We start from the raw sequence: 24,408 nt of genomic DNA on the forward strand, positions 1-24,408 counted from the left end.
GCAGGAACTGCCAGTGAGGAAGTGTTGACATGGTCGGCGGAAGTGCTCGCTGGTGTTGGGGATGCAGGTGTAGCCATGAGTGTTCGTCGGAGTGCATCAACCAGATCTTGAAAGGGGTCCGTGAGGCTCATGCTTGTGCCTGGCGATGCTGGTCCGGTCATCTGTTACGGATCACTCGGGAAGCTGAGGAGTAACAGATAAAGATGTTTATTATCACAGACACAAGCAGAGGAGCAGGTAGTGAGGGATGAGTGAATGGAAGGATCCATGCAGGCTGGGTGAAGACGTCTTGGAGTGAAGGTGAAACACACACACGCACACTGGGGATCTGGGTCTTCGGAGAATCGCTGGAGAGAGTAGAAGAGGAGTTAGTCCTTATAGTAAGCATACAGGAATGACCTTGTTGCAAACGTGACCGGACAATGTGTGGCTTTTATGGTGCTGAGGTGATTGGGTGATGATGCAGATCAGGTGGATGTGATTTAGAATTCCGGTGAGGGTGTGCGTTGTGATTGCGTGAAGGTGGAACCTGGAGTGTTTGTAACAATGAGAACCAAATCAGCATTTTAAAATGATTTCTAAAGGATTATTTGACACTAAAAACTGGAGTAATGGCTGCTTAAAATTCAGCTTCGTTATCAAATGAATTAATTACATTGAAAAAAAATGTACACAGTATTATTGTTTTACTGTACTTCTGATCAAATATGATAAATGCCCTGGTGAACATAACTTTAAAACAACAACTAAATTTTACTCCAAACATTTTGTAATAATAAAGCAATCACCTAATTGACAAAATTCTGCATCCTAATGCCTTTGCATTGTTTTGTACTGATACTGGAAAAGAAATAGAAAATAGAAAAGCCTCATCACAGGCCTTGGTATAGTATCCGGGGATATGGTGGCAGGCCTGGGTGCTGATGATTCTCACAAACAGAGATTATCAGGAGATGTCACTATTGCAGCAGATTCCCAGCCAATTTAATGTTTTCACCAGAGACACCTTTCAACACCTTGTCATGTTCCTGTCACTGCAGAGCAGAGGTAATGACGTTTATTATGGCTAAACTCTTGGATCTGTTGCTTGTGATTATATTTTATATACAGATATTACTAAAATTGTACATCCTTCTGACTTGACTCTTAAGCAGGTAATGTTTTAAAATTCATCTTTAAACATTTAAAAAACTGAATAAAAATTTTACAATAACATTTTACAATAAGTTTAAAGCATTTTAAAACCTTTTTTATGTCTTATTTTTTATAATTTATGAATATACTTGTTAGTTTAAATGTTATTAATGTTTTAGTATATGAAGAATTTAAAATGACCAAGATATTAAATATTATACATCACTATAGTCAAGTCAAGTCAACTTTATTTGTACAGCACTTTATACAGCACTGATTGTCTCAAAGCAGTTTAACAGTGTCAAACAGGAAAACTGTTTGTCGTAAATGAAAGAAAACAATATTAAAAAATCAGTTAATTGATGAAATATAGTAATTAATATATAGTAATTAATGAATAATTATAAAAATTATAAACTCATTATTAGCTAAATTAAATGAGTACATATTAACTATTTTATTAACTTATGTTTATCTATTCAACCTTAAGTTTTACTTAAACGATATAGAAAAAAAAAGAGGCCTACCTATGTTTTCTTAAAAGGAGTCATAACATAAGCACATCCATCATTCTGGCTTCAACAACAGACAGCTGTGATAAAAGTAGTTATTGAAAGGTTTCTGACAGCATTAAGCAGGGGATAACTAGGTGCTAGATGTAACATACATTTGGTGGCTAATAGCCATAGGAGTATTCTGCATTCTTGAGAAGTCTCACGGTCACACCATTCCTTGAACGGCACACAGACACAATAGACTACTACTGTGGCTGTCAAACAATCCTAATATTTATTTCCAAACAAAAAGTAACAGGATAACAGGTTGTCATAACAAATGTTGACCCCCACATCGCACCGCCACTTAATAAACAGGATGTATGAGAGCACAAAGAGCAGAGCTCGAATAGTGTGAATGTCTCTTATTAGCACGTTGCCAGAACTCTTAAAAAAGATCTACATCAAGTAATGAAAAGTGGAATCTGAGGTCAACTTTTAGCAGTTAGGTAGGCACACCAAATATATACTCAATTTGTTCCTCTTTTAAACATATAAGATACTGATATAGCTACATTACAGTTAGATATACTAATGTAATAGAAGTGACCTTATTGCAACCCAGTTTAATTTAGCTTTGATTCAGGATTGTCAATACTATTTTTAATGTACCAAATCAAAACATCTCTTTTATTGGATCCTTTCATCTCGCAAGTTTAGTATTTGAGACAATGCCTTTAAGAGCCTCGTGGCTTGATTGTACGATGCTTGGCATGATGCATGTCATTGCGTCTGTATCATCTCTGTACTGGATGGATTTAGCAGTTAATTCAGCCCAGTGGCAGGACGAAGCATACCCAGTCGTGCAGCTGCCCTGGATGTCAGTCAAAGCTTTAGCAGAAGATTAATGATAAGTGCCAGAGGTGACTGTGCTCTTCAGTCAAGAGAACAGACAGCACATTTTATCTGGCTATCTTAAGTAACTATTAAAAGGTTAGATGCAGTTATTAAGCAAAATTGCCTCCAGTCATCCAGTTAATGATGTAAGCCTGGAGATTTGCAACATAAATAGTGATCAACTGTGAGCATTTACTATGAAAACAGGCCAATTAGAACTATTATTGTAATGATGCAAATGTTGTCTGTGTATTGATTCTAAAAAGTTCACAAGTCAAGAGTATTCTTCAAAGGCAATGGAGGTCAAATTAATTTTTAATGTGTCTTTAATTGGTCATTTATTAGCATTAAAATGTTGATTAGTTGTTTCATACTGTAGAGCAGGAGGATGTTTTAAAAAGGTAGGATATTATTGTGTAGCTATTTAAAAACATAAAGACAGCTGATAAACCACAGACATGCTTTGCATTCTATGAGAATGACACTGTGACTCCAGTCATTCACAAGAGCCCATTTTAAGAGTCAATGCACACCTGGGGTGTATTTCTACAGGAATTATCATTTGTAAATGGCATTTCTAGCCTTAAAACAGTATAAAATAATAATAAATCAGTTTACACAGTGATTCATTCAATGATTATGTTTAAGATTTATTGTTCTAGCTCTAGCAATAACCTTTTGGTTTATATGCCTTGGTGTAACCCAAAAGAAATAAGCCATGCAGTTAAATCCTGAAAGTAAATACATTTTATAAATTATCCCATTGAAACAAAAATATAAATAAAAACATGTTCCTCATGTGCGAGCATAAAATGTCTGAATGAATACATTTACTGTTCTTGTCAGATCTCACAGATGAAGAATACAAGCACAAACGAACATATAAATGGATTTTATTATGTGAATGAATTTATATGGTGAAATGTATTATATGGAACATGGAGTAGTAGGCTATCACATTTGTATTGTTATAAACAACAACAACAAAATCAAAAATCACAGAAGACGAGCATCCATATGTGAAAAAAAAACTTTATTGAAAAACATTCTGCTTTTATAAAGTGCAATTTTACAAATTGAACAGGATCCCCATGAAACATTTATTCAAGGACCAGGGGGCGTCACTGGATAAGATTATAGTTGAAGAGAGCTAGTTTTAAACGTATTTGAAGCGCCCCCTTCTGGTAAGCATCTGTACCCACTGAACACAAGCTGTATAATGAGTAGGCCATGACTCATCGAGCACAGATACACTGTAGTAAATCGGTCTTACAAAAAAAAAAAAAAAAAGTGTGTGTGTGTGTGTGTGCGCGCGTGTGTGTGTGTGCGTGTTTAGCTTGTGAGAGACAAATGTCCTCACTTATGTGAAATACTAGTGAGGACATTTTAGTGGTCCTCACTATTTAAAAAATTTAAAACATGACAAAACACAATATTTTTTAAATATAGTGTTTTGTACGTGTTTCTGTGATTGGTAGGTTTATGGGTCAGGTTTGTGTTAGGGGATAGAAAATATTATAACCTGATATAAAATCAATGGAAATCTATGCAATGTCCTATACTGAAACAATGTCTGTTAACATCTTTTAATAAACACTGATATTCTAGCCAAGAATGTTTTATTAATCCTACAGATATCATTAACCTACATACTGATATCAAGTGATCATCAGGTTAAAGTTGTGTAGTTAATGCATTATTAAATGGGTCAAATTTCTTCAGAAACATAATTGTATGGACATGTATATATTTACAACATAATTGTGTGAGCTTTGAATAATTACAGATTTAGTCAGGGTAGCGTATTTTTAACAGGAATTAAATCAAAACTTGAGAGGAATCTTTAGAAATGACCTTCAGTAGCCATCTATCCCTCACAGCCTCGTTTTCATTCAAGTAAAATTTAATTATGGCGTCTGATCTGACTAAGGCCTATAGGTTGCTTTTCCTTTTAATACGAAGTTCCACAATCTCCATCTAAACATGAGCTAAAAATACTATATGATCACATTATCTTTAACTGAGGAGTTATAGATGTGTCTTGCCTTTTAGAAGTAGAACAATAGGACAGGGATATATTTATACAGGAATACTTCACGTACACATTACATGCTCAAAAAACACATAACAAAGGCACTATATTTATCTTAATATGAGCTAGTTAAAGACAGCAGGGAGAGAGAGCAGATGGGTGTTTGAAAAAATAATGTAGTTGGTGCAGACAGCGGAGACCGTAGAGGGACTCTGTGATTGATAGAGACAGGCAGCACCAACAGCTGAATCTACGGAGAAAGATGCAAAGAGGAAAACAAAAGATACAGTACAAAGGTTAGGCTAAATATGGCTGAATTGAAAAGCACCCCAGTAACTGTACACAGCCTTTAGTGACATTTATACAGCAGTAAACCACTGATATTTTAAGAAAACTACTTTCTGCTCATTCACTGAAAAGAGTACCAAAATGTGTTATAATCGAGAGGTTTAAGAGTTAATGAAATTTAAACTAGCTGTTGGGAACATTCATGCACATTTGTCATTTTTTGTCCAGTTTTTTTTGAGCAGCAATCATTTGGTCCATCAGTTGCAAGGTGTTTTCACACAGAACTAATTGCAACATGAAACCCACAGAAGGCAACGACATTTCTTTTTCTGTTCTGTGGGGTTGGGCAGCGAGTGGGCCATGTGGAAGATGCAGTAGACCCTCTGTTAGAACAGTTAGTACCCACAGATACAAAGAACATGGAAATCAGGAATGAATAGGATTTTCTTTTCTTAGATGCAAGGAGTAAACGGAGGTTATTTCCTGCAAGAGCATAAAGCAGGGAGAGGAGATCCCAGAAAGATAAAGTTCAGAGGAGAGCTAGGCCATGAAAATCTCTTGAAAGTTAAAGGACACACAGTGTAAGAAGAGGAAACTACTAAAGAAGCACATGCCATTTTGTACCTGGATTAAATATGACTGTAACTGTGATTACAGAAGCATATCTACAGCATGCATTGCCAGAAAAGTGAATCCAGTGAACAAGAACATTCTGAACTAACTGAACTAACTGAAAAATACATTTGCTTTACTCATTGGACAAGTTTACACGAACAGGCAAATTTAACAATACATTACAGGTGTCACTGAGGAAGATTTGTTGGATTCTGAAAGAAAATGGACTTTATGAACCACCAATCCATATTATCTTAAGTTCACTTGTATGGTTAAGGAAACATTGGTCATTACTGATCATTACTGGTCATTAGTGACCTGTCAGCTGGACTTCTTGGCAATACATCATTTCAACGTCATTTTCATTTGATGCTGTCAGCATTGTTTTTATTTAGGCCCCTCCTGAACCTATGGGTTTCCCCATTATGGTGACTTTGCAAAGAGGAAGCATTTTCTCTACAGGTAAACCGCAAAAATGCAAATCTGTACAAATGAATATTCACACCAGTAATACCACACCAGTACTGTTGTTCTGCGGCCTTGTGCTACAGGTTATTACAAGGTATAGACATACAGTGCATGCCATTGTTAAGTCTGTCCCTCACAGTGTCATTTTCATCCATGTTAAATTCACAATGGGGTCTAAACTGATTCAGTTTTATAGCGTTCCTGACTAAATCTATGTTTTTGAATTAATCAGTTGAATGAATGATACAATAACTCGCTTATATAGATTTAGGGTGCATCCAAATATTCCTACTTTCCTACAAAATAGTAGGCGAAAAACAGAATATGAAAAGAGTATTACGTCTGTATTTAATTTGAAGTATAATTACTTTTTACCATTAACCCTCTAGTTTTGTTCATTTGGGAGTCACACTTTTGTTGTTTGCAGACAAAAGTGACCAGATACCTAAAATGATTTTATTAATTTTTTTCAGTGAAATCAATGTAATATATATTTTTTTGATAATGTTTTCTTTTTATTTTGTATTTTTAGAAAATTTCATTGTAAAATTTAATATTTATGCAATAACGGTGATCAATTTATCCCTAATATTTTTCTATTACTTTTTAATCATGGCAGTATTTCATGTCAAGAAAGAGACAATGCCTTTAAAATCCAATTTTTGAAGGCAGATTAGCTCCATTTGGTTTGAGTAAAACATCTGAAATTCTATGGTCTAGCCACTAGATTCCAGTAGAGCTCCATATAAAAGCCTTATAAATTCTCTAGTTGTTTTAGACATAAATTATTATTTTTTGATTCAGGATGCACCTTTTTTTCTGCATCCGTGAATGATTTGTAGATTGTACACAAAAAAATATCTCTTTATTTTTGCTTATTTTCCAGTTGTTTCCAATGGCATTCATTTTTGAACACAAGTGTGACTATATTTTTCTCCAACCATTTAGCTTTTTCAAATTAAGACAACAATTTATTTATTTATTTTGTGGTAAAATAATGACTATAAAAGCAAGTTTTTTACCACTCCAATAAAGTAGTGATTTAAAAAAAAAAAATCCCCATTTTAAATGACCAAACAATACCAGAAGGTTAAGGGGTAAATTAAAGAATCTATTTGGGGCTTTTCTTACAAAGTAGATAATTTCAGTTCTGAAGGGCCTCCAGGACAGGTTTGATTAGATCTATAGTGATTTACAGGGCTCAACTCTTGACTTGGCTTCAGGGACCAACGGAGCTCCACCTCTACTGCTTTAACTAGAAGGTAAAACAAAGGAGGCTTGTGTCTGCTCTGGTATGTTGTGGCTTCGCTATGAAGTATCTGAAGACGCCTTTTGTGTTTGTGCTGCCTGCTTCTTGCTGAGGAGACTGCAGGGTTTGGGCCCTACCTGAGCCTGGGTGGACCCTCTGAAGCTCCACTGTGCATCCTCTTCCTTTTCTGCGTCCTGCTGTTGAGTCTCAGGGTTTTCCTGCTGCTCTGCCCACTGGCTTACTTCCCCCAGTTTCCTACTCAGCTTTTGGGAGGTGTCCTGAGTTGTTTAAGCGGGAGAGTGTTGTGTCAGGGCTGGTACCGACTTGAACCTAGTTGGTACTGCCCTGGGAGGCCAGGGGTGGGACTTTTGTCTTCACGGAGCAAACAGGATGATACATCTGAGACACTGTGTGAAACTAATGCTAATTAGATCAACTAGAGACAGCTTGAGCAGAAATTGTACTAATTACATGCTGTAGTGGTGTTGCAGTGTATCATTGAAGCTCAGAATATCCAGCCAAATCGCTGCCAGTACAGGATGTATATTACATCATTATGTGTCAGAATGGCTGGTCTTTATATATTTCCTTCATGCATGTTTACTAAATTCTGAAAAATTAAATAACATAGTCCCGAACACACTTCAAGGGATAGCTCTCCTAAAAATTTCCTTCAGACCTGTTTGACGCTTTGTATGATTTTCAGTTGTTTGTATGTTGCTGACTTTCTAAATATATTTCTCGTTCCACAGAGGAAAGAATGTCATACAGGTTTGGAACAACATGAGATTGAGTAAATGGTGACAGAATTTCCATTTTAGGGTGAACTATGTTTAATGACTTCGAAATTTGTCATGCTCAAGTTTAAATCTCTTTGAGAACATTAATACAGAACTGGTTTCACACATAAAAACATGATTATATAACAAATGAAGACTCAAATGAGACATCATATTCATTTATTAGGTTCTTCTTTGAGAATCTCAATTTGTTTTTTTATTACAAAAATACTCACAGAATTTCTGGAAAGCTCAGCCTTAAATAAGAAACTTGTGATTCATTTATGCCCAAATGGATATGTAATTTAAAGACAGAATATAATCCTGGTTCAGTGTGGTATAAATTTGTATGCATTTTTCAAACATCTCTAAACAAGAACCATCTCTTGAACAAAGCTTTCCCAAATGAAAAACCACCAGTGGCCTCACAAAAAGTGGTGTATATAAGAGATGCTTATTTGGACACGAAACTTGGAAAAGTTTAATAAGGTGAGAGTAGGAAAAGCTCCTGATTAAAAATGACAACAGTACTGAAGAAGATTCTTTCCATCCATTTTTTTAAAAAAACCTGTCCAACAAAATAATTACTTCCTAACTTTAAAAAAAAAAAAAGGAAAAAAATGTGACGGACACACATGAAGAAAGCATCTTTCCTGCTCGAATAAAGCTCCAAATAAAAGGCTGAAAAGGAGGGAAAAAACTCTCTGAAAAAACAAGCTCAGATCATTATAAAAAGGCATTTTCCTTCAGAAAGTATAATAATCCTGGACGGTAGTTGGTTAAGACAGTCAGGAGCCATTCATCATAGGAATTTCAGATGTGACATTGTCCAATGGCTGCCAGTGGCAATCCATGAGCGAATCGTATAGCTCCTCACTGCGCTCCATGTATTGCCTATTTAATGTTTCCACATCCACCTGTGGGTTTGGGTCTGATGGAGAAAAAGAGATGTTGAGTTATTACTGGTGCGTGAACTTGCTCTTATCAACAATTTGATCAATTAAAGTCAAATTAAAATGTCACTAAATATTACCTTCAGCTGGATCCTCCTCAACATCCTCGGTGCCATCATGTGACTGCTGAAACAAATCAAAAAAGGGTAAATTCCAGAATAGAAATGGTTCTGAATTATATTTTAAAAACTCTATTAATCTTCATCAATCTCTACTTAAATACCTCTGTGGATCCCTGCATGTCAGGGGGCACGGGGGGCATCCCCCCCACAGGTGGGGGTGGTCCCATCATTCCATGTGGAACTGGAGGGGGGGTAGCATATGGGTTATAGCCGTAGTTATAACCGCTGTACTGATCATAACCCCACTGAGGATAGTAACTGTTGTAGGGCTGTTGATAGTACTGCTGCTGATAGTTGCTGTTGTAGCTGTTATTCTGGTTGTGGTAACTGCTTGTTTTATTGCTAAATGAAACAAAAAAAAAAGATTATGGTGAGATTTCATGTGGATTTGTGAGATTTAGGTTTAATTACCAGGACTAAGTCTCACTGACCATATTAAACTTAAGTAACAATGAAAAAAAATTTATTCAAATGAAATGTACCCTTTGTTGACAGCAATGCTTATCCTGATGGGTTTTCCTCCCAGGCCTGATGCGTTCTGAAACTCCTCGAGGGCTTTCTTCTGTTCATTCTCATCGCTAAACTTCACAAAGCCATAACCCCTGTACATTTGAAAAAACTAGATCATCAGCAGCCGCTCTCTCACTCTTCATGCACCTCATCATGCAGTATATACTTATTTCAATATGTATTCAGAAAGTAATTATTAATTTGATGGTAGAACTGAAACTTCTCTTTTACTTTTAACATGAAGTAGCATCACTTCAATTGTGAGTTGCTCTTGCTTACCCTATATGGGGAAAACAATAGTTTTAGCAGATTTGTAACAACGGCAAATCACATCCATGTATTGTCTGGCCCTTTTTAGGAGAAGGAGGGTAAAGAGTATAGACTGAAAATAAGCTCTTAAAAAAATATGAAATAAAAGGTAAAGGAGACCTCATCTAGTTCATCTGTGGTCAACGTCCGGTGATCAAACTGTCAGAGAAAGCCAAGCAAGGTTATGCAGCAGTGTTGGCAGCTGAAACATTTCATACCTGGAGTTCCCAAGAGGATCAGTGACAACTTTGGCGCCTTTGCACGAAGGGAATTTTTTCAGAAAGAACTGATGAAGATTGTAGTCATCCACTTCTGACGTGAGATCTCCAACAAAGACAGAAAATTCTGGGCTGCGGAAGAGAGCGAGCTATGTAAAGTAAAAGAAACCACCACAACTAAAAATGTAATGTTTAACTACAAAAAAGCAGCTACTTTCTCTTTGGCTTCTCAACAAGATGTCAGCAACTAAAATTATTTTCTAGACATGGTGTTCTTACCCAGGCTCTGGCCTTTTCCCATATGTTGCGTAGTTTAGCTTGAACTTCCTGGGCTGAAATGCACACAAAATAACCATTGAGCAAATTAAATGACACTTTGCCTGTAGTATGGAGACAATTCGCTGACAAATAGAGTTGTATAATTTGAGTAAGGAAGCTGTTATTTCCACATACCTCCACCAATCAGTACTGGCTTTATCCCATTCGTCAGCTAGTTCCTAACAGAGTTTATTCACCAGTTTCAAACAAAGTCATTTTAAAAACACCCTCAACCACCTTACTAAAGGACGAAACTGAGCTCTGTAACTTGCCCATCACTAATAATGGAGTAATAATTGAAATGTCTCAAATCAGGTGGGGGCCATGCTGGTTATGCCTTCCTATAATAATCTTATATATATATATATATATATATATATATATATATATATATATATATATATATATATATATATGAATGTATTGAAATCAAAGCCAAAACTACACAATTTAATGGGTGCAAGTTTAGCATCTTACCGGATTCGATCCTGGAACCAGCTTCCCACTGAGCCTCTGCACACAACGGTCAACACTGGCCTCATCTGCCATCTCCACAAAACAGTATCCAGCCGAGCCTCTGAGGAACACAGACGAGAATATTCAATGATTTCTCTCAACAAACTCACACACAAGACAATACCTGGCTCTTCTAATAAGCCATGAACCAAACCAACCAGCTTTGAGGTTAATCAATAAATGACATATTTGAAAATCAGGCTAAAAGGCAGCGGTACAAGACAGCATACTTAACAGCCTTAATGATGGAATGAACTACAATCCCATGAAACATTGTGTATGACAATATAATGAAAATAATGGAGAAATGTGAAACTATCAATTTATGTTGATTAAATACAGAGAAACAGTATATTTTATTGCAACAGCAAAAATGCAAAGCTTCATTGGAGTATGTGGGTACAAGCTCTTTTTGCATGATTTGCTTATTGGGATTGTCTGATTGGTAGAGATTTAAGAGTAAAGAAGAACTAAGGGTAATACTGCTGTTAAAAACTATTATTGAAAGTTAACGACGTCACAGCATGCTTGTCTTTAAATAATTAATTACTTCTGGAAGTCAGCTTCATCTTACCCGGTAAGTCGATGTGTAATTATTTTGACACCGTATGCAGTCTCTCCCATAGTGCTGAAAGCTTGCTTAATGAAGTTTTCATCCATGTATGGGTCTAACTGTAAAACAAATAATGAGATTAATGGCATGTCAGCATATTTTAAACACACACCATGTTAATGATTTTACAGAAGCAAGCCGAGACGAGGAAAGTTCAGAGTTCTGCGTCACGCGGGTCGGTGACGTAGACAAGAGGACTTAACGTACACTTTAGTGCACTAACGCTACACCCCCAAATAATAATAATAATAATAATAATTGTGCACTACTATTACACCCTGTTGTTTAGCTGCCCAACTCGAAATCATAACCCGATGATGTAGTTTGTCCCATTATTTACTCTACGACACAAAAGCGCATATGTAAATATCAGAGGCCTGTCGAAAATGAACTTGGAACAAAAACTACGCGTTAAGTAGCACTATGTTTACAAATGTGCTAGAACATTATTTCAAATTCAGTGTACATTCAGCATTTATTTCTCTAGTTTATTGAGCGTTTGAGTGGCCTGTTGGCTGTGCTTGCGTAACATCGAGCCGAGCCAACATGCTGCTGCTTTCTCATATACATAACTCGCTGAGTTATCGAAGAAAAGGGAACAAAAAAAACAATTTCTTACATCACCCATCCATAGACTTGTCATTCGGTTGAACATCTTGGCTGCTGAAACTGCTGCACCTCAGAGATTTGTGAAAAATAATAACAATTTAGCGACAGTTAGCTGAAGAATTTGCGTGGTGGCTCGTGAAGCCAGCAGAACGTTTACTGAACACAAACCCACACTTCCGCTTCCGGCTGCGCAGCGCTCAAAACCAAACTGGTGAGTTCACACCCCATTCGGAGTCTATCTGTTAAAGGTTTACCTAGAGTTTAGTACACCGTATTTCTGTAAAGCATCCATGCATGGATATAATACCAACAGTTTTTGTTTTTGTAATACAAATAAGTCAATAGAACTGCGCATATGTTATTCCGAGTTTGACTTCAAGGGGGCAGAAGTGAGATTTGAACATTCCTGCCAGTCGTGCACAAGAGGAAGAGACGCAAGAGCACGCATCGTGTGATGACTTTGGTATGATATTGATAAAGGAAGGAATCCGGAGCCGAGATGAACACGTTACGAACATTTTTGCGCTTTTCGGGGGCCCAGAGTTTGTGTTGGTATGTCGCATCGCTCATTCAAAAAAAGAGGTTAAATTCGATTGCTGAACGTTTCTTTGTTTTTGAATGTAACAACAATCAGCGTTAGCGAAAAGCTCACATCAATCATAGATTTGCCATAAACCTTAATGTCATTAATGTAATTAGAATATATTGCAAATCCACAGCTAAATATAGCTTACACAAAAATAGACTGTAAAACAATACACGAGTGTAATGTTATAGTTAATGTACATTTATTAATGAAATGTATTGCAAAAAGCAAAATCTCTTTTTCAAGAGCGACAGTGTTTGTATTAATATTACTTTTTATTTAACATTTTTCATGTATGTCACACCAGTGTACAAATTGATTCACCATATTCACCTGTATATTGTCAATCTGCCACTAAACTAAAAACACTTTTAGACTTCAAGACTCATGAACAGTCATGCATGTGAAAATATTTTACAATATGTTCTAATTCACTTTAAGGAGTAATGGCCCTCACTCAGCAATATCCAGAAGCAGTCAACAGCAAGGAGCCCTGAACACCAAAGAACAGAGAAACTGTGTTTTCCAGCAGCAACTCTGGCACTATCAACAAGTCCGCACAGTCAAACGTGGGACAGAATATCAGCCGAAGAACATCAAACGAAAGCGGACCCATGGGTGGATCAAAAGAATTAGCACTCCAGGTGGGATTGAAGTAATCCTGCGCCGAATGCTCAAAGGACGAAAATCCCTGACACATTGAGACTCTGACTGGACAGTTGCTTTAATTTACCTTTGACGTGAATCTCCGTTGAATTTCAGCTGGGCAGTAGTTTTCTATTTAAAAATGTCAAATTAAAGAAATCAATGGTCAATGGCGCTGAAAGACTTCATTGAATGTTCTCTTTTAAAATGCAATTTAATGGATCTTATCCATCTTTATATTTTCACTTGATTCCATTCATTAAAGAGTTTACTGTGTGTTACTGTTGTGGTTTCTAATTAATTAATTAATTTATTTTTTTTAAACAACATTAGCATGATTAGCCGCATTTCCAGTTTCCACTGTCGGGCCAAAAGCGGGCATGCTAGTGCGTGCCAGCGCCAGTCACGTTTCCACTGAGACTTCCGGGTGCCTCGTCGGTGCTTCCTCGGGGGCCAATGGCCTGTTTTTTTTGGCCAGACAAAACCTTGGGCCAAAGCGGGCCAGCTGGGGCTAGAGGAGTGGTTCTGAACAAAGGCGGAGTTTCTCTGAATCTGGAGAGTGTCAACGCTGCAGATCATTTCATAAAGATAACAGCTATAACACCAGCATTAAAAACTTTTTAAGATAAGTTGAGCTCAAAAATCACTTCCAGTCAGCAGCGAGTGTTTGAAATAACTTGATCCGATGTGGATTATAATCACCATACAAGGCAGAAATATTTATAAGCGATGCAAAAGACTATGCACGCTAGGCATTAACATTACCATAGTAAACATGGTAAATGTGACCGCTGGAGAAATCAGACGTCAGCTTCTTATTCTCTATCACAATCATGTATTTATTTAGTAACATATTTTATCTGTCATAAGTCTCGTTATTGTTCAGGAACTTTTATGAAAATATATAAATTATCATTCCTTTATTAAATGTGATGTATATAGGATTTTGTGACTTCAAATAAACAGACTAAACTGAATAGCAGATAGTGTTCATAATGCCTCATTTCTGTGTGATTAATTTTCAAGCATCACCTTATTATAATAAAACATAGATGCTTTTGGATTTAAATATTTAACAAAGCATGCAAACAAACGGCAGCTTTTACCGTGTTCGTTTTGTGTTCGTGCTATTTCCAGTGACTTATTTCTCTTTGTTGGTGAAATGATGGGGTTTCTTGAAATTTTTCCTGAGAGGCGTGTAAAGGGTGGGTTTAAGTGAAACCTTAACCCCGCACGGCCCATTTTAAGCCCTGTCTCACATGACTAGTTTAATAAAAATAATAATACACAAATAAAAAAACTGTCAGGAGGTTTTGTATCACATTTTATTTTAGCATTAGATTTCATTTTTACAAGCAACTGTAAGTGCATTTAATTTGTATTATGATAATAGTAAAAAAGTACAAAAAACAGGCTGTGAAGTAACCTGGTGTGTATATTGTGTCTGATATACCATTTTTAAAATTTCTTTTCACAGTAATTCCATTTTATTGCATTATGGGTTCACACCCATTATAAGATCAGCAAGGACAATGCATTATTTTTAGATTGTCATATTTACCGTTTCATATGAGAAAAAGAATGCGTAGAAAAATATAAATTCTATACATTTTTACGTTTACAGTGCTCATTCAAATGCCCTTTCTTACTTGCCCATGCCACCTAAACTGATTTTATCATGCAGGTGATTTAGCATAACAACTTCAGTGAATAAACTTCATGGAGATCTCAGATTAATATATTGTATTAAAATGATTTTTGACATGCAGTTCCACTTAATACATGGTTGCTTTATCACATTTAAGCAAATGTTAAGCATTACAATCAGTGATATATTAACTGAATAGTATCTCATTCACTGTTTTTTTGAAGGAATATTACCAAAGTCAGAGCTTTCACTCTTTTCAACCTCAGATAGAAGCTCTTCTAATGAAGGGTTTTGGTCATTGTTTCCACTTTGTGCATTAGTGGCCCTTGAGGCATCTTCTGGTTTCACTTGCTGTTCTGAACCAGCACCAGAACATGGATTCTCTTTCCCAAAGTTGAAGAGTTTACCTGGATTGAAGGACTTGCTGGGAGACTGTGTTTTCTCATGGCTCCCATGTGTAGCTGCTCCCACTGCTGCGGCGGCTTCTTTTTTTAACTCTTGGGATTTGAGGAACTTTAGAAAACCTGGAAGTTTGGCCTCACCACTTATGGGAGAAGTGGTAGAGGTGAATTTACCCTGAAGTGGGATTATCTGTTTGAGTTTCATTACATTATTGTTGCCTAAATGGGAGCTGGGTCTCTTGAGTTTATCTCCTTCAGAGCTGAATTTGACTGCTGGGCTTTTTTCATTGTGATGGTCCTCACCTTCATTCGGATCGGACTTGTCTTGCTCACTGTCTTGTCGTGCCAATTCCTCTGCCATTTTCTGATGCTCCTCTTCTTCAGACTTCCTCCGTTGCTGCTGCTGGTGCTGTTGAGCAAGCCGTTCATGTTTCTGATGCAAAAACAATCATTTCACTGTGATGTTATAACCATTAAAATTACATTTTAGTGTTTTATTTTTAATTTCCTTAGACAAAGCCAAGTTTTATTTTCTGTTTACTATATATGGGTAATCGTTTATGAAATATTAATATCTATACAATGAAATTCTTTGGATATTGTTAGCCTATGCTCATCATGTGATGTGCTACCTTTAGAGCTTCTCTCCGCTGGTATTCAAGTTTGGCCATCTCATCTGCCACCCAGTTTGGAATATCAGGAATTGCAACATGAATTAAATATTTGAGCAGAATGGCAAAATGCTGAAAACCATATGAGAAAGAGTTAAATTCAATTTACTGCACTTTATTCATAATTTATTTGATCTTTAGATTACATATATATATACATATATACACGATTATTAAATTAATACTTTTATTGAGCAAGAATTTATCAGAAGAAAGGTACAGTGTTACAAAAGATTTCTATTTTTAAGAACAAAAATATTAAGCACGACTGACGACTTGAGGAACGGCTGCTGAAAATTCAGCTTTGATCACACAAATAAATTAGGTTTTAAACTTACTGAACATTTATTTTAAAATGTAATATATCACAATATCACTGTTTTTATTGTATTTCTGGTCAAATAAATGCAGCCTTGTTGAGGATATTCTTATTTTAAAATACTCCTTAAAATATGTTTAAAAATATTATTGACCACAAACTTTTGTTTCCTTTTTTTATGGAATGATATTACTTCTCTCTTACCTCTAGCACTACGACAGAGATGATGGCCATCTCAGGGCTCAACCAGGGGAAGAGCCGTTGCAGCTGTCCACACTGGCCAATAAGGTAACAGTTCACAATTATTGCAATCAGACCCATTGCCTCCATTGCCGTCTGTTCAAATTTTAAGAACAAACAAAAGCAAAAGAGCAAGTTCAACAAACACGAAATACAATCTGCTATGAATTATTTATTTTAAGCAATTATTCTGAATGGATCTCCTGACCTGCCATTGTCCAATGTTCTCAACCCTTTGCCCAAAGGGTCTCTGGAGGCCTGTGCAAAGTTTTAAGGCATCACTTCTGATTTCTACAATGTTGTTTATCAAGGCACACATGGCTGCCAAAGGAAATGCAGAGGAGAAGAGTACGACATAGCCAAACTGTATGAACATTTCCTGGTAATCTTGAAGAGTATCCTGCAAATCGAAATCAAAGAAAGTGGTCTTGTTTTGATACAGTTATTTTTACAGCAGACATTGGGTTCAGAAAGTAGCAAACAAGTCATGTGATCTAGGTGGAGGAGCACAGACCTCATAAGTTAGCATGCAACTTTCAATCTCTGGTTGGGTCAAAACAGTAGATTCAGTCTCCTCTGGAGGATCCATCCAGGACGTTTTATTTTCCATACTGTTGTTTTGCCCAGCAGATTTGGTCTTTCTTTTCTGGGTTCCTTGAGGTTTACTCAGAGAATCATCCAATTCTCTGTCATCATCATTGTCATCATCACGTATATCAAATATTAAGGATGGATCCATTCCTTCCTCCACAAGGGTTGGAGTACCATCGTCCTGTAGGCTGGTCTGTGCTTCCACACCCTTGTCTTTGTATTCCACCTTCTCTGTGAAGCTGACCTTCCTTTGTTTAAGTCCAACATCATCATCCCCTTCCTCTGTTTTGAGAACTCTGGCGATTAAACTCCTTCTCTCTCTCTTGTCTGATTGCTCTGGAGGTATGCCACTTTTACTCACATCCAGACTGGCTTGGCAAGTCAGTCGTATCCTTTGCACTATCAAATGACTATAGTTTAGGAGCATGGTTTGAATTAAGTCCCATAATGTCCTCAGAGCACCTGATTTATGGTGCTCATAGAGATAAGGCTGTAACACTTCTTTGATATTTTGTAGAACCTGGCGGAAGATCAACAACGTGGCCAGCATCTGTAAATTAAACAGAGTAATTATGTTTTGTAATTTCAGTTTGTTACTTTAACATTATTCTGTCATCTGCGTATTACCTCTTTTAACCGCTCCATGTCTTTGAGGTAAAATCCGATGTAGAAAAGGCTGAGGTAAGAATTTATGAACTGAAACTTTAAAATGCAGAACATTTTTAACCATTACAGATATGCACAATATTTTATAAAGTCGTTAAATACAGTTTTTACAGTATGCTGATACAATAACAAACTGAACAATTCCTGGTATATATAAAAACATGAAATGAAGCAATTAAACTTACAAAAACAGTCTTGAGGATAAGATTATTGTCATAAGTGCTTTGAAGTCTGTAATTTTCTGTTAAAATTGAAAAATGAATAAACAGGTGTCACAGGAAAAACCTTTAACGAACAAACAAGCTGTGAAATAAACAAAAATGCAAGTTTGCTGCTAATTTAATGAATAAACTTCATGTTGTAAACATGATTATGTTATAAGCTCTTACCCATATCATTGAGCCAGAGAGCTATTTTCTTGTACACTTCATCACATACAGTAACCGTTATAGCCAGAAGAATTTTTGGAATAAATCTACAAATGCTTGGCAACTCCTTTGTTTCCAGGACAAATTCCTAGAAGAGACAGCAGTCATGAATACAGAACTTCTAGAAACAATGTTCAGTTGAATATGGAAGACAAATCAATTAGAACCTTCATTGCAGACTTTATTTAAAATAACTTCACGAGTTCACCCTTACATCTAATCTGAAGGCGAATAGTAGGTATATTTTGGCGTGCTGTCCTGGGGGAGGGGTCCGAGCCCGAAGCATAGCCCGAACCCAAATAACTCCCCCTATCCCTAATTTGGGATAAATAGATTAGAAGTGAGGAGTTGGGGTGGAGGAGGGATGCCGAAAAACTGTCGTGGAAGACTGGATATATATACGCTTGTGTCATAGTTAAGATGATTAGCTAAATGAGATGCACCTGTGCCAAATTGGATGATTATCTGATCGTGCTCCTCCCGAACTTTGTTAATAAAACCACATATGTTGTACCAAGTTTTGTAACAAAAGTCGAGTATCCCTACTTGAAGTTCCAGGCAGATAAACATGGCCAAGCAGACGAAGCAGAGACAGAGGATGCAGATGGGAAAGCTGACCAACCAGCGGAACATTCTTCTCTTCCAGGGTGGGTAGAAAAACTCTTCACAGCCGGTCACCGGACTGCGACACTTAATTCCCTGATTTACATGTAGCGAAAGTTACAGTTCAGGCCTAAAGTTGATGTAAACACTGGTGGAAAGTAAACTAATCACATATCAATATATATACGTTTGTTAAAAATGATGTCAGCACACCCGAAACTGGGGACGGGCTTCCTCTAGTGACTCTGCTGGGGTGTCTAGTGTTCCCCACTTATATGCTAGTTCTGCTTCCCGCCGTTTCCATCTCTCCAGGAACAGTGTTGCCCACACCACATTGAAAATGGCAGACACCACACAGCAGATATCCTGACTTGTCTGCAAAAAAAAAAAAAAGGTTGGTGATAAAAACCATGCCTTCTAACCAAATTAAAAACTCTTGTATACTTGTTATGCTTCCATTCAAAAGCTATATTTTAATATCAAGGAAAAACACCTGCCTGATCAGACTCGGCAAAGATCCATAGCAGAAAGCCAAACACTGCTGGATACAGCATAGAGTTGGTGTAAAAGCCCAACCAAGCAAAGTACATGCCAATCTTCACACCAAAATAATCACACACGTCATCTGTCAAGAACAGGACAACAAAACCATCAGGTCTAATATACTTTTAAAATAAGACATTTTTTCAGTATAACAATATGAACAAAATCTGCTACATTTGCATAATTATGAGGGTAATAGTAGTTAACGCATGATAAAAGGCCCTGTTGATTTTATCTTTGCCTAAAAGATTGGAGCTTGGGTAAAATGCAAAATGCTTGAACTACAATACAGTGAAATATGCCTCAGCTAACAGATGAATCACATGTTTCTTAGGAGCTCCTTCTTAGAGATCTCATTACACATAAGACATGCAGTAACTTGTAGTTTGCATTCAGAATTCATACTGTAGCACTTCATATTTGCTCAGACAGAGCAAATCAGTCTGTACTAACGAAAGTAGGTAGTTAGGTACACATGAGTTTGTTTGCTAAAGGAAGAGCCTTGGCCTGGAATCTCATTACACAACTAATTGAAAAGCACCAGCCATCTCAGAATAACTAAAAGTTAGTCAAATCCTGTGCATCTTGGCAAATACAAAGGAGTCCCAACCTAGAGGTTGCCTCTCACAGACTGCCTGAACCCAGGACGTCTTCAGATGATTCAGAATTCTCTGCTCGTGAAGAGGAAACATTTGAAGAATCACACGCCTGGTTATTAGCTCTGGTACTGCCAAGGACACACAACATTTTGATCAGAATTCTTAAACTTGATAACAAACATTTTAGAAGAAAAGAAATGTTAAAATATCTACTGATTGGTTGGCCCTCCAGGAAGTGAATATTATGAAGGGCCTCGCCATGTTTTGCCCGCAGATTGTCTAACCAATATTTGATAATACTCTGGCGCTCCTAAAGAAATAACAGAGAAAAAACAACCCGATCTCATGAGAAAATGTGATTTGTGAGGAAACGTGATTTAAGTTTCCTCCTTTGAACCTAACTATCTATATGAAAATGTATGATTGAGATTGTATGAATTCATGCAAATTAGCCACCAGTTATGTTAAAAAAAAAAAAAACATTAGACATTTAATGATTTCACATTAGAAGACCGGAAATTAGAGATTTACAGCAAACCTGTGATGTGAAGAAGCACAGCTCACTCTCGATGTTTTCATAGATGTCATCCTCCTCACATGAAAACCTGCGAGTGCCGCCCCCGTAACGTGACTTCACTGCCTTTTGCAAACCCATCTGTTCGGCTCCACGCAACAAGCTTCAGACAAAAATGATTCTAATGCTGTATTTATTTAGGACCTAGTGACCATCTGTCAAATGTTTCAGACATTTTACATCGAAAAATGCAATACAATAACGGGGATGAGATACTTTCAGAGTTGAGCAGGTTTTCTACTATGTCTTACTTCTCAAAGGTTGAGGTAATGAAGAATGCGTAAGAATGTGTGTATTTATGCTGCCGGATCTGGATTCTGATTTGTGGAATCCCCAGCCGGATTTGGTTAAGTAACCATAAGAATGTATGGTCATCTGTGGTGTCTGTGGAAAAGATGATAACATGCTGAAATATGTTCATCAGTAAATCAAAGACATTCACAAAATATTATTATGTGGTTTATTATCACACTTTATATATAAAAAAAACAACATATGCATTCTTTAATTACTGTATTAGTGCAAACAGCAAAACTGAAAGACATAACATTCGTACATGGGAATGTCATAAGAACATCACAGTTGTCAGTGGGTGCCATTGTGATCGTAGATTTATGCTTCATGAGGTACTGTCTGGCATGAAAGAGACGACCTCTGATCAGTTTCTCTGTTTGCAAGAGAAAAAAGATAAAGTTATTATGAAGAAGTTAATACAAGAAGATATCATATCAGGTGTCATTGCATGCCCTGTTTTATTTAAAGAACATGGATCAATGAAGTCTGTTTATGTTTGTGGTAGTGTATCATGGCACAAAACAAAAGAGATCCCAGAGAACTTCAGAAAAACTTTTGCTGCTGCTCATCAGGCTCGAAAAGTTTATAAAGCCATCTCATAAGAGTCTGGACTCCACAAATCCACAACCAGGCTTTGGGGGTTAAGATTGCTTAGTGTGAGCGCACCCTAATTATTCTCCTGCATTCCGCACACACGAGTCTCTATCTGCCCACAAAGTGTTCTCCCGTGCCGCACTCTGCTGCAACGGGTCCTGCGATCGTGCAGGTCTCTACTCGGAAGATGCCTGTTATTTTATGATCGAGGCTCGTGACTCTGAGCATAACTTGTTTTTCTATGACAAACTATAAGATATTTTCTATAAAAACAATGTCAGAATAGCTTGTTCAATATTTAATTACATTAATGTTATTAGTTAAGATTTACAGGAAATAATTTAACTGCTACTACGGAACAGTGCTGTAAAAAAGCAACTTATTTGTTATTAATGTCAGTTACAAATTTTAATCATTGCCCAGCACTAATATATACTGTATATGAAACTTCCGATTCGCACACTACAGTTTGTATAGTAAGAAACACCAATTTGTAATATCTAGCAGCAAATCCTTTTACAGGTTTAAATATGTGTGTGTGTGTGTGTGTGTGTGTGTGTTTTTGTTTGTAAAAGGAACCCAAAAATCTAATTAATTCCATAATTAAGGGCCTGAGAGACTTTTTTTGTATAGTTATATGACCACTAAAACTTCTGCACACAGATCACAAACCACAGCTTTCCATTTGAGCTGTCATCATATCAAGGTCAAACCAAACAGACATTTCAATAGAGTTGTTGTCCACATCCACAGAAACCAAGCCTCTTTTTACCCTTACCCAAATCCTTTAAGCTCAGCATTATGCCCTGAAATATGGTTAAATGAGAGGTTGATGGTAATATGCTGTTGTATACATTGTTGTAGAAAGTGTTGCTTCATAGGCGAAAAAGTGAAGTGATATACAGCCAAGTATTGTGACCCATACTCAGAATTTGTGCTCTGCATTTAACCCATCCACAGTGCACGCACACACACACACACACACACAGATCAGTGGGCAGCCATTTATGCTGCGGCGCCCAGGGAGCAATTGGGGATTCAGTGCCTTGCTCAAGGGCACCTCAGTCATGGTTTTGCCAGCCTGAGTCTCAAACCCACATGCTTAGGATTAGGAGTCAAACCCTCTAACCATTAGGCCATGACTTCCCACACCTTTTTCTTTCTTTTTTTCTTTTTTTTTTTAAAGAAGGCTATTGGTAACGTACCAAATTCAGTCAAGCTGCTGTTTTAACATAACCGATATATTAAACATGGCTTCCCTCATGTGGAAGCACTCGTTCTAAGTTCAAGCATTTTTGGGAGGAAATAGAGTCCTTGTGTGAGAGATGTTATCAGTTTTCTAACCACTGTGTCACAAACTGTGCTCTTTGTTTAGTGACAGTTACATGAAGGGTGAAGAAAATGAGAAGTGAAGTTCTAACATTATGCACTTTGGCAGCCTATTCAAAACTGAATTCCGTGCCTGAGTTTGTTGGAAAAACACATGCAAAACGAATGTAAAGGTGTGAATCTGTGATATTACCTGATTGCAAGAGCTGGCAAAACAGATTAGGACAGAAAGAAGAACTAGATAAAAAGAGGTAGCTCATCACAAGTGAAGCGTCTAGTCCCATTTATGGAAAATATTGTAGAACTGCATTAAACAATGTGGCATTATGCATATCCATTTCAGTTGCTGAGCAGCAATAGTGGTCTACAACACAATTATGGCTGATCATTCAAACCTAATGAACATCCAGGGAGGATTTGTAGCATAACAAGCAGGATCAATGCAATGATATAGCCTGTCTCAGGAAATATATAGAGTTATAAAAGTACAAATGTTTGAGTAATGGTAATAATCTGAATGAGCACAACTAGAGATGTTTTCGTCAATAGTTGTTTTTTGTATTATAGGTACTTGTGTGTCCACCACATACAGGTGAAGCGACTATTCCATTCAACACTTAACATAATGTCAAAAGACTATGACGAAGGCAAATAAGATATACTAGACAAATATTAGACCTTCAGATATCAGCATGTAGTATTATATTCTGCCCCTAACAGCTAACAATCTTGTCCTACACTAGAGAGAAAATACACAGAGATGAAACAGTGTATAAACACGCATATTTTTGGTTTGAACTCACCTACGACAGCTGGATAACAACATGCAAGCGTCTGCTTGACGGGTGTCTGAGCGTCTCTCACCTAACACCGCCGAGGACATCGCGTGAGATCTTCGCTTTGCTCTTCTTTCTACGTCAGCTGGGTGATGCCGTCGTCGGCACTGGAGCTGAAACTGAACAGCCAGGTCCTGCAAGGCTTCCCCAGCAAGCGGCGAGAGCATTTTCCAGATGCAAACAGGTGCAGAGTGTCAACTGACCACTGAATAAATCCTCAATCACATACTGACATTGGTCATCCATAACGCTGTCAAAACTCAGTAGATTTCTTCATTATTTTAGAATAGCTTCCATTCATACAGCCTATTTCGCTTTATTTCTCTGTTTTGTTTGCCTGCAAGTTGTTGTAACTAAGTTGTTGTATCCGCCATCTCTCTCATATTGACTAGAAAATTACGCATTTGCGAGGATTTATAATTCATAGATGTACTGAAACGATCCAATCCTAATGAATGCGCAAAAATCTCGCGCACAAATAGGTGGAAATTCATTACAGGTGAGACTTAAGAATGGATCTGGTAGCGATCTGAAGTTATAATTAGCTACCGAAAAGTCTTAGTGGGGTTGTTTCGTACTTTGAGCTGTATTGCAGCCATTATTGACCACTTCAAGGATCATTCCATAAAATGGAACATTTTTTGTGTAGCCTATATGAATTTGTGTAAACAACAATAGACAGCTAACTATTTACTGTGTTGTTATAAGCTTTCTCCC

At 37.1% G+C, this 24,408-nt stretch overlaps 2 protein-coding genes and 1 pseudogene across 3 annotated transcripts; 1 reads left to right on the forward strand and 2 right to left on the reverse strand.

The window, feature by feature from the left end:
- Positions 1-5,140: 5,140 nt before the first annotated feature.
- Positions 5,141-7,697, forward strand: LOC127939826 (fat storage-inducing transmembrane protein 1-like; annotated as a pseudogene).
- Positions 7,698-8,119: 422 nt separating this feature from the next.
- LOC128028622 (tRNA selenocysteine 1-associated protein 1-like) lies at positions 8,120-12,307 on the reverse strand. Of its 2 annotated transcripts, none has more exons than XM_052615901.1 (9): positions 12,135-12,307; positions 11,477-11,574; positions 10,864-10,963; positions 10,348-10,400; positions 10,069-10,200; positions 9,514-9,633; positions 9,133-9,373; positions 8,990-9,032; positions 8,120-8,887 (listed from the first exon to the last, which is right to left on the reverse strand). In XM_052615901.1, exons 1-9 carry the CDS (start codon positions 12,168-12,170, stop codon positions 8,745-8,747), a joined length of 966 nt encoding a protein of 321 aa, XP_052471861.1. In that variant the 5' UTR covers positions 12,171-12,307; the 3' UTR covers positions 8,120-8,744. The 2 variants fall into 2 exon arrangements, with proteins under 2 accessions (XP_052471861.1, XP_052471855.1); XM_052615895.1 differs by having other exon boundaries at positions 8,990-9,035; positions 12,135-12,305.
- Positions 12,308-14,677: 2,370 nt separating this feature from the next.
- On the reverse strand, positions 14,678-23,817 carry LOC128028553 (anoctamin-8-like). The gene is made up of 17 exons (XM_052615801.1): positions 23,659-23,817; positions 21,195-21,305; positions 20,890-21,022; positions 20,603-20,741; positions 20,278-20,374; positions 20,076-20,192; positions 19,420-19,547; positions 19,136-19,297; positions 18,866-19,018; positions 18,281-18,407; positions 18,077-18,132; positions 17,853-17,927; positions 17,149-17,775; positions 16,843-17,034; positions 16,599-16,730; positions 16,037-16,147; positions 14,678-15,837 (listed from the first exon to the last, which is right to left on the reverse strand). The coding sequence occupies exons 2-17, from the start codon at positions 21,259-21,261 to the stop codon at positions 15,211-15,213; spliced, it is 2,943 nt and encodes a 980-aa protein (XP_052471761.1). The 5' UTR covers positions 21,262-21,305; positions 23,659-23,817; the 3' UTR covers positions 14,678-15,210.
- Between the last annotated feature and the right edge of the window lie 591 nt (positions 23,818-24,408).

The sequence above is a fragment of the Carassius gibelio genome, chromosome A2 (assembly GCF_023724105.1).
Source record: "Carassius gibelio isolate Cgi1373 ecotype wild population from Czech Republic chromosome A2, carGib1.2-hapl.c, whole genome shotgun sequence".
Lineage (NCBI taxonomy): Eukaryota > Metazoa > Chordata > Actinopteri > Cypriniformes > Cyprinidae > Carassius > Carassius gibelio.

What these genes read in the sequence shown, in the direction of transcription:
- LOC128028553 (XM_052615801.1), bottom strand. Translation starts at nt 21,261, where the DNA reads ATGAAGCATAAATCTACGATCACAATGGCACCCACTGACAACTGTGAT. An exon ending in CCTGGAGGGCCAACCAATCA is followed by an intron (nt 20,193 to 20,277) that starts GTAGATATTTTA and finishes TGTCCTTGGCAG; the next exon opens with TACCAGAGCTAATAACCAGG. An exon ending in AGAACATTGGACAATGGCAG is followed by an intron (nt 16,731 to 16,842) that starts GTCAGGAGATCC and finishes AAATTTGAACAG; the next exon opens with ACGGCAATGGAGGCAATGGG.
- LOC128028622 (XM_052615895.1), bottom strand. Translation starts at nt 12,170, where the DNA reads ATGTTCAACCGAATGACAAGTCTATGGATGGGTGAT. An exon ending in CAAGTCTATGGATGGGTGAT is followed by an intron (nt 11,575 to 12,134) that starts GTAAGAAATTGT and finishes TTTGTTTTACAG; the next exon opens with TTAGACCCATACATGGATGA. An exon ending in TGAGGAGGATCCAGCTGAAG is followed by an intron (nt 8,888 to 8,989) that starts GTAATATTTAGT and finishes TTTCTCCATCAG; the next exon opens with ACCCAAACCCACAGGTGGAT.